The 10,861-nt window shown below is 33.3% G+C and overlaps 1 protein-coding gene across 2 annotated transcripts in view; it reads left to right on the forward strand.

Moving 5' to 3' along the window:
- Positions 1-10,861, forward strand: part of MS3_00003409 (uncharacterized protein) — a gene marked incomplete at its 3' end in the record, with an annotated part of 54,643 nt that overhangs the window by 19,047 nt on the left and 24,735 nt on the right. The window contains exons 11-15 of one of the 2 annotated variants that reach the window (XM_051211200.1): positions 597-695; positions 1,394-1,550; positions 2,425-2,664; positions 5,116-5,554; positions 9,419-9,674. In XM_051211200.1, coding sequence (XP_051071238.1) covers positions 597-695; positions 1,394-1,550; positions 2,425-2,664; positions 5,116-5,554; positions 9,419-9,674 — 1,191 coding nt within the window. Of the gene's footprint in view, positions 1-596; positions 696-1,393; positions 1,551-2,424; positions 2,665-5,115; positions 10,561-10,861 lie in introns of those variants that run through there. The other variant, XM_051211199.1, reaches the window with a different exon arrangement.

Here is a 10,861-nt window from a genome sequence, read left to right on the forward strand (position 1 = left end):
TCTCATTTCCGTAGCTCCTTGGTTGGCTCTCCCACACTGTCAGAACATTCCGTGTATTTATGTTAATTGTTGCTGTGGTTGTTAGAAGGAGCATCGGCCTCGTGACTACCGAAGAATCTCGGCTTCCACGATGAGGCGTCATAATACTTCCTTCAATTCCCAGTACAGAGTTTCAATGGTTTGATTTGTTTATTGTGGTTAGCGTTTTTTGAGCAATAATGTTTTCTATGGGATGGGGTTGCTGACCGTATTCCCAACCCTCCTGCTTTGTGTAGGATTAAGACCGGTAGTAGCCCTAGAAGAGCTACAGGTGGAGTTCGGTTATAAATTTCTGTAAATATATTCGAGCAGAATACGTTTCTTGGGGAATCTCTAACACTAATTTGAAAAATACAGCTCCAATATCATGAGGTGTTTTTAGTGTTTGAATTGACTTCTCCTTGTAAAGGTGTACAGATTGTTTATTCTGCTTTTATTTCTCTTATGTAAATATTTCTTGTAGCAAAGCTGTAACGTTAATAATGCAATTTAAATGCCCATAATGCTGTAGATCGTTTTTTTAATTTACTGGCACATTATCGATCTTTGGTTTGTAGGAATTTATCGAAGTTATTTCGGAAGATCAACATAATTTTGATTTAGTTATATCGGCAATAGTACGTCCCAAGGAGGATGATTGTGGCGACATATTTGAAGTACGTTTCAGTTTCAAGTAAAATTTTAACTAATATGGCTAAATACTGTTAATCTGTCTTCTTTAATAATTGTTCCTTATTAATTGGTGAAAAGGCTTTACTAATTCTCCATTTGGCGTATTTTCCACACTCCTTTTATTTTTCAGGAATATCTGGGTGCCAGAAGTTTTGTTATGCTGACGTAGTTTTTCACTGCTTACTCAAAAACCAACATGTATTTCTGTCTTAGGTATTCTTTTGTAAAAAGTGTTTTTCACATGTGCTTTCTACGTAGCGATATATAACTAAAAATTCCCCTCGATTTATCCGTGAAAAATCCAAAGTGTCTGTGTATGAAATAGGAATAAAGTATGTGTGCTTTTAATCTTTAACGAAGCGTATGACTAAAAAAATATGCTGCTAAGTTGAAATATTTGACTAATCTGATATACGTCCTTAAAAGGATCGCTATTTATTCACAGGTATTGGATATTCAATTTGCAAGCATGAACAACTATTCTACCTCCTACGAAAAGTTAGACTGGGCTCACCAGTGAGGATGACTTTCTGACCGACTTCAAGAAGAAAGAATTTTTCAGAATATAGGATTTAAATAAATCAGAAAGTAGCTTGTTCTTAAAGTACATTTTTACTGTAGGTTATTTTTCATAGGTTGTAATCTAAACTTAGTGACTAATTTATATGCATTTCGTTTTTAGAAGATACCGTATGAGATCGGTATAGTACGTCAGTTTCCTTTCAGTTCGTCTGTACAACGGATGTCTGTGATAACACGTACTTTAAATGAATCTCAATTTCATGTATATACAAAGGGCGCTCCAGAGACAATAGAAGTTTTGTGTCGACGTGATACAAGTAAATAATCACTTTGATGTATGAACACATATTGTGTTATTTTATAATTTTTACAAATTGTATTTCCTTTATTTTGAAAATATTAAGAAGGAAGTGCACATGACAAATCTAACTATATAGAAGTAAAGCTAACCGCATTCGAAAGTGTACACGAGTTACGTGTAAATGTGGAAGTTCTCAGCTTATGAAATTCTTATCATGAGATAACACATTGAACCGCCGATGTATGAAACGTTTTTTTCTGAAATATCATCAGGCTGTGTATTTTGTTGCTGATAATCTGTAATTCAGTTTACGAGGGCACAATAATCGTCTAATTGAAATAATTGTTTCCATCGGAAGTAAGCTAAACGTTTAAGCCAAACTATATTCTTCTGATAGATTAAATGATCTCATTTTTTATTAAAACCGGAATATTTTAATGTTTATAACACAAAAGTTGAATTATAATTTGATTCTTTCAATGAAATTCACTTCAGTATACCTACATTTTTAAGTCATAAGTTTACTATTGTACTTTACAGTAGTTTCTAGGTTCGTGTGATTAAAAATCGCTGTCATATACTCATTTGGAGTTTTGAGAATTATAGCGTATTTATAGCATTGGTTATTCAAAATTCCGTTTAATATTTTTCCATGTACTAAAGTAAATTGCAATAAATCTCTTGAAAATGTATCTGCTTGTTGTAATATGATCATTACAGTTAATTTGACTTATTATTTGTTTTACAGTAGCCTTGTACCTACACTTATTAGCAGCAAATAATGATAATTCATGAATTGAACATACAACATGTAACAGTAAATGTTTATTAAAAATCATGTATTATAATTTATTATAATGAGTATTGTTGAATAAACGTTTCTGTTGCAGTACCTTCTAATTTCCACTCAAATTTGTTGGAATTCACTCGAGAAGGCTTTCGCGTTCTGGCATTGGCTTGGCGACCTATCAAGGCATCATATTTACGTATTATGCGCATATCGCGTGACCGAGTTGAACATAATCTTTTGTTTCTGGGACTACTGGTGATGGAAAATCGACTGAAACCTGAATCTGGTCCGGTTATTAAAACTTTACGCCAAGCGAATATACGACCGGTTATGGTGACAGGTGAGTTCAGTAGTGTTTGCTCCCAAGCATCATTTTAGGCAAATAGCTGATAAAATTTTAACTACGTATGAGTGGGACACCAACAGTCTACCTCACTATAGGAAACATAAACATTGTGGTGGAATAGATAGCGAGAGGTCGTACAGTCAATCGATAAATCAACAAGAGATACAGTCCAATAACGAAAACAACCGAGGTCGATTATGTTCAGTTAGGAAGATGCACTTTACTTTTGTGAGATATATAGTTGAATACCATGAGGAAATCAGTACTAGGTTTTATTATGAGCTATATATGACTGTCTTGGCTCAGTGAATTTTATACTATGAAAGATACCACTTTATTAACTTTCTTTTCTTTTTATTCACTCAGTACAAAAGTCTGTGAATTATAGACGGTATTGAAGTTGCTGTAACGATATTTGTAAAAGTAGATCCAAGCGGTCAACTCGAGGCAACGATACCAAATAAGTTGTAATGATTAGGTCTGAATACATTACCAAAATTCATCATCACTTGTATGTATTTACCACCGGAAGCAAGCAATCAATCGGAGATAATGATGATGGGATACGGAAGATCGCCAAATATCGTCAGTTGAAAAAGACTAGGCTGAACAAAATTAGAGTATAAACCTTTTTCTGAGAAACCGGTGTCAGGACATTACTAAAGACGGTCCTCTTAAGACGGTATATAGAAAAACGTTTGCAGTGCTAAATGCCTCAAACTGAAGCAGGCGATCGTCTTAAAGGTTTTCAACTTATCTTTTTGGACCATTTATCTCCACCAACCTGGTTTAAATAGTGAACGTTCCTCTTCATTCCTCCTTTAATAATAATAATTTATATTCTGTAAATAATAGTTACAGAATTCACGCCAGTTTACAGGCATGATCAATTTGATATAAATGGTAGCATTAGATGTACAGAACAAAAATGTGATAGAAGAAAGTTTTAGGTATACTAGTTAAGTGATTGTTTAGGTAGTACATGTATTACAGCTATCCAATGCATCAGCTGGGAATTTTTTAATATTTCTTAAATGGACAGACCGTTGATTTATGAACGGAGTAATTAAAGTCATTTCGTGTGTCAGATCGAATTAATGATAATTATCTACAACTAGAGAAATTAAAATGAAAACAGAGAGCACGGAACAACGAAGCAGTAATTACTAAAATATGTCAATCAGGTCTACCAAAATGCGTGTGTCATGTGACACAGTGATATACTGTTGATGTTATTCAAATTAGTTAAACTTTCTGGGAGTTATCCAGACATATGAATGTTCTGTGGCTCTTTTGGAATGGCCAGCTATGTGAGGTTATTTCTGGAGGAATGTTAAACTCTTACCTAGTTCGTTTGTACTGCTCGACATGACAACAAGTAGATTCGTGAAGAATCTTATTATTTAAAGAAGACATGTGTGTCCAACTGATATTGGCTGGTGAATTATTGGAATACAAACCTAAATAATTACTTCGCCCTATTTTAGAATTAACCATTATTCCGGATCATCCTGGTGAACACGACATCATTTAGTCTCTGAATCTAATGGTAAATGCTTGAAACTTCACTGCTTCGATCCACAAATTCTTTTGGAAAGGGAGTTTAAGAGATATTGGTTAATCAGGTTATTTCTTTTTATTTTCATATGCTCTGACTTACCTTCAGGCAGACGTACGTGTACCGTAAGTATGACAATAATAATCTAAATAACCATCAGGTCATAATTGCCTTCCTAACTCTTGGCATTTTGAACATCAGAGTATTTTGTTAGATCCTTTTGGGATAGAAGTGTTGATATAACAGTATGAATAGATCTGAATTTATAAATAAATTGGCATAAATTGTCTTATAGAACTAGACAGTAGTAGTGATACAGATCAAAGATATTTATAAAGTTGTCACAAAGATAGAAGCTTTGTGAAAGGATGTAAAAGTGCATTGGCTCATGTCTTGTTAATTTCCATCATCATAGCATAATAACTTAAGATTGAAACATTGCCAACTAATATACTTATAATAGTCTAAACGAGGTATATCATTTTTAAGGTGAAGAGTTTATAAGTTAGTTTGTAGCGTCATCTGTATATAATTTCGACTCACACATAACACTGTTGACTGCCTTTAAAAATTGACGTGGACGATACTTTAAACTAATTTCACAAATTGTTTCCTGTGAAATGTTTGCCACTTCAATCAGAAGTATAAACCGGTTTTGCGACCCAAGTAGTGGTAAGTGTAAAAAAGTGAAGTTTTCTGCCAGTCTGTGTCTATTTACTTCAATGAATTGATAATTGCTTTTTGGCTTAAAATCGACAAAAGTACTCATGTATCTTTTATGAATATTCGTTATAATCCAAAGCTTTTATAGTTTGTCGATATAGACTTATTTTAATGATACATATTTAGCAATAATTTCTATTAGTTCTGTCAAATATTGTTTTTAGGTGATCATATGCTTACCTCTCTTTCTGTGGCACGAGACTGCGAAATGATTGATGAATTAGATCGAGTTGTCATTGTGACAGCTCGTCCACCACCTTGTCCTGGTAATGATTTTGATTCAGATGTGTTAAATGAAAGTCAACCAATCCCTGTACCAAATATTGGACTTTCTACTGAAAAGAATCCAAACAACATTCAGGATGCTACCAATGAAGGAAATATTAAAAATTTCTCAGATGATCTTATCAATTCCCTTGTTCAGTTTCACTATGCAGAAGACTTACACAGACCGGTTACTGAAGTTGCGACAACTAACATTCAAATGAAGCGAAATCTAACTAAAACTGACAACAGAGAGACATCGAAACAGTCATTTTCCAAGCGATTGAAAACAAGATTTAATTTTGGTCGATTACAAAGTCCGTCAAAAGCTTTTACTAGGTACATAAGTGTTTTATATTTGCTTTGACCATTCAAACTTGCGTATGTCAGTAGTGTTGAGTTGAATAAATCATCATTGGTACTATTATTGCTCTAAATATAGTTATTCTGCATTCATAGTCTTGCATCCCTGTTAAATAAAGACTTAATCTGCCAAATGTTTTTGGGAAAACATTATTCATATTTAACTAATCAAACTAGATGTAAAATAAGTAATTCACTTAAGATGCGGTTCCTTACTGTTGTATATTGTGGAACTAGATTTCTATTCTATTTATCATCCACACTATGTTGACATTTTTATTTTGTATATGGAATACTGATATATGTTGTTTCATCCTAGCAGTGCCCATCTACTACTCCTTTGTAATCTCGTAATACGATGAAAGAGCTATCCAGTCCTTTCTATTTTTGAATGATTGTCTATCCGGAGTCAGTGTCTACTGTGAAACTTCAAATCCAACAATGATTACAACACCCTGTTTTAAAAATATTGGTAACTGTGCTTTAAAGTTTTGTTGCGAAGTACTGAAAGTTTTTGACCATGCCCTACAGTCTATTGTTACATGTTATGACATGTCTATTTGTTTGAAATAAGTTTATTTCAAATTATGTTTGACTTCTAGGAAATTTGAAATATCCCGCTATTAATGCTACAACAAAACGTATGTATTAAAGGAATGATTAACTGACGAGTTATTTAAGCCTAACATCATTTATCTTTCTAGCAACGCGTATTAGGTAGTGAAGGATTGAAACTCAGTTGTTTCTCATTGTTTGAATATCATTTAGACTGATACTTGACGAATAGAAATAATTAATGAAACCGAGTAGAATTCTGAATTTTGAAAAACAAAGTTAAATTATGACAGGGTATGAATGAAACTGTAAACGAACAACGTACTTCTTTTAGATACAAGGTAGATTTGAAACGTGAATCACCAACAATTTTCTTGAGATTACAGTTCACTAGGAGTTTTCTTATGACAATTCAGAAAACAGTTTCTTTCTAATAGAAAAACCATATTGTGATATTTTTATACTTGTAATGGTACTGACAGTCTTCCAGGAGCTGTCTATAAATGAGTTGGAATTAATTTAGTTCGCTTCATTTCATTAACATGAGTTTCAACAAAATTAGTACTTTATAGGAATATCTATGGTTGAATGCGATTCATACGTTTGGCCGTTCTTTTGATATTTATGCATTTCATAAACCGAAAAACAGGCTTTGAACATGATAACGTTTTTCAACTGAACCTTGTTCGAATTTGACAAAATCAAGTACATAATTGTATGATTTCATATAATTTTGTTTATATGAATCTTAATTATCTCTAGTTTAGAATATATTATGTAAATGAAACGAGTGAAGTTAACAATTAGTAACTCAATTTTAATTGTTCAGTTTGTCCATATTTCGTCACTATTCGTCTTAACAAAAATATTTGAATTGGCGCTTCATAATGTAAATTAAATATGATTATGTCAGCCATTTTCTAGCTAATTTTAAAATCTATATGTTTAAACTGAATTATCACATAATTACGTCTTGACAACCGTATTTTATTGTAAAACATTTCACTGAGCCTTGATAACTTCTGTTTGAAACAGTTAGACAAGATTCAGGAATACTGCGAGCACTAACGCTATAAATGATCAAAGGCAATTTAAAATAGAGTGGTTCTATGAATAGGAAAAAGTTTTGACAAGAACCCAAAAGTACTCGACTGATAAATAACGTTGCGTTAAGTACCAAAACACTGACTAAATTAATACACTAGTTATCAACATTTGGAATGAACAAAGTGATGAGAAAAACATAGTTAATTCGCATTGAGTGTTGAGCTGTTCATAATCTGCAGAATGAAAAGTGGTAAACATGCTAGCATTGTTGTCGTCAAACTGCAATCGTTTCACCAAAGTCTCTAGATTGGTAGAGATTTTGGTTGTGATTACTACGCTAAATCATACACTTCTGACAAGGATTTAATGAGCTGATTTTCTGATGGCAAACTTTAGTTTGTTCATCATGTGGGTTTTGTATCCAACTACCAGTTTAAACATCACTGTTTGGGCATCGCTAAACATTACTGGTACATCTCAGTAGTCCTTCAATAGCATTAATATTCATATGTATATAGCATTCCGTGTTACGTTGTGTTATCTGTAACCTCGGAGAAGTAATCTGAAGTATAGTGTATTAGATTGTTGTATAATTCTGTATAAATGGATAGTAAGTCATTTTGCTGTAGCTACATATATTATAATGGAATTGTTATATGTAATAACATTTTACATATCTAATTTTCGTCCATAGGACTCTATCTACAACATTGTAGTTAATAATTTTTATTTATAAATGCCGTTCGGACCATTTTGAGCAAAGATAGGTTGTGGCTAGCAGTGGAATAAAGGACGCACGCTTTTTCCTATTTCCGACTCGTCAACTGGATGTACCTGCATCCCAGAGTTGATGTTCACTCCGGGACTCGAACCCAGTACCACTCGCTTCAAACGCCATCGCGTTATACTTTTAGCTACTGAGTCCTGATATCCACCTGCTTGTGAATTAAAGCTATATCGAGGCAATCCCCACAGGATGCACATATGCCAACATGAGACTGATCAGTTGCAGTCCTAAATAACAACGGCAAGATACAAGTAAAAAAACAACACCAAGTGAATTTAAACTTCAGCCCATTGCACAAGCATGTGGCTATCAGGACTCAGTAGCTAAGTGTATAACGCGATGGCGTTTGAAGCGAACGGTACTGGGTTTGAGTCCCAGAGTGAACATCAACTCTGGGATGCAGGTACATCCAGCTGACGAGTCCCAAATGGGACGAAACGTGCATCCTAGATTCCACTGCTAGCCACTATCGAACTTTGCTTATAAAAGCTTGTGAATTAAGGCAATATCGAGGCATACGCACAGTATGCACATATATATGCCAATAAAAGACTGATCAATTGCAGTCTAAAACCTCGATGTGAAGATACAAGTAAAACAACAACAAGTGCTATTTGGATCAGTTTTCATTTAAATGAAAAAATCCGGATTTTACACAACTGAATTCGTATTGGATACAGTTAGTTTTCTCAAAAAATCGACGCATCAAAGTTCATGAAACCAAATATTTAGCGTCACTGTAGTTGCTTTACTTAACCTGACTTTTATAGAGTAATTAAAAGTTACCTTCTTCAACGTCTGATCTTTGAGACCACACTTATATGTAAACCATTCATCACAGCTTTTTACTTGTAGTTATCAAAGGGAACTCCACAAATGGTTTGAATGAAACGTTTTCTCGTTCTTGCAAAAGTACCACATCTAAGTGTCGATCCACCAGGGCTAAATGTATTCCATTGAAATTGAAATTTTTCGAATTCATGATAGTTTTATTACGGTTTTGATTCTTCACAAGATGAATAACCCATTCACTGCTGTAACGTGATAATTTGCACTATTCAATTACAGCCGTCTTTTAATTTCATTGACGTTTGTTTTAAAACTTCACATTCTCAGATGGTTGTCAGAAACGTTTCTGGTTCAATGGTTTTTAAACGTCAGTCAACGTAACAGAAATTAATTGCATTTTGAAGTACTCATATTCTTCGGTCTTCGTTGTTAAGCAGATCTTGTTAACGTAGTATTTAGATGATGGAAAACTGAAATCCATATTGTCACAAAAGTTTATTTAGTCCTAGCTTAACGCTGTAGCCGTTTTTGCCTATCTATATTCTTTTATTTTGTAATTAAGCCTGTATTTTTCATGAAATTTCCGGATCGTAACAATATTCTGTTTTCATATAACTACAATGGTAAATTTTAAATGTTTTCTTTATGTATTTCATTCATAGTTTGTCTGCGCTAGGCAATAGTGCAATATACCACGCCGATTCTGAAAAAGTAGACAATCATATCGATTATGAAAAATGCCTGTTTGATAAATTAGACAAACATTTAGATAAGTCAGATACTTTTAAGTACAAGGATTCTGCTGAAAACCGTTATGCACTTTTCATTCGAATGATCGATAGACCTGATTTCCATCTGGCAATTTCAGGGAAAACATGGTCTGTTATTCAGGAGCACTATCCTTGGCTAATACCTAAAGTAAGCTCTCTTTGAGAACTAATTAATATTATGTATCACTGTCTTTTATGGTTTAGCGTCTGGTTTTAGTTCTTAGCATTTGACCACGGATCTCATTTTGACAGTCGTTCAACAATATTTTCGTTGGTAAAAAATCATACTCAACGAGCTGTAATTTCATAGTTCCACTAACCGAAGTATGACCATTCAATTGTATTTTAGCATTGATTCTCGTTCTAAGTGATATTCCAAATAGATAACGAAACAAGTAGCTCATTGACATGACCATTGTGTTAATTTAAGTTCATCTAGTCTTGATACCATTTTTCCAGTCACCAAAACTGAAACTTAGGTCATTAAATTAAATAGAGAACATTTGCCTGTCATTCAAACTGAAATTATGTTTTAAATAAATTAATATATTTGTAATATCCTAATGACTAGAAAAATAATTTTTTCTGACATTTCGTGACTCAATGTAAGTCATTTCTTCAGAGAATAAATTAAAGTTAATCCAAGTTTGTGTTTATCTCTCCGAATAATATTCTAAAGTACCAGTATGATTGTTTGATTTTAGCTGGTTGTGAAAGGTACAGTGTTTGCTCGCTTCTCTCCTGAACAAAAAGCACAAGTGATTGAAGCTCTTCAGTCAGTTGGTTACTTTGTTTCTATGTGTGGAGATGGTGCAAATGATTGTGGAGCTTTAAAAGTAGCTCATGCTGGGATTTCCTTAAGTGAAGCAGAAGCAAGTATTGCTAGTCCTTTTACATCAAAGAAACAAAATATAAGCTGTGTACCTATGCTTATAAGAGAGGGTCGTTGTGCTCTTGTAACAAGCTTTGGAACGTTCAAATTTATGGCTGGTTACTCCCTTATTCAGTCATTTTCTACAATTATACTTTTTGCGGTAAGTTAAGTTACATTTAAAATAATATATTTCTCCCTCTACTTTGTTTAGCTTAGTTCATTTTTGTTTTACGTTTGTAATCAAATAGATGAATTCATTCGTACAACTACAGTAGAGCAACGTTGAATTTCCTTTTCTCATCTTTTAGAAATAATAAGATGTTTCATTGTTGGTTGATTTTTATCCTTTTTTTATAGTTCAGAAACGGAAGATTTGAAACAGTACCTAAAGTTTTTAAATACTAAGTTTCTACCTTCAATTACGTCAAGATCTTGATCTAATGTTATATCGTATTTATTTG

This window comes from Schistosoma haematobium, chromosome ZW (assembly GCF_000699445.3).
Source record: "Schistosoma haematobium chromosome ZW, whole genome shotgun sequence".
NCBI lineage: Eukaryota > Metazoa > Platyhelminthes > Trematoda > Strigeidida > Schistosomatidae > Schistosoma > Schistosoma haematobium.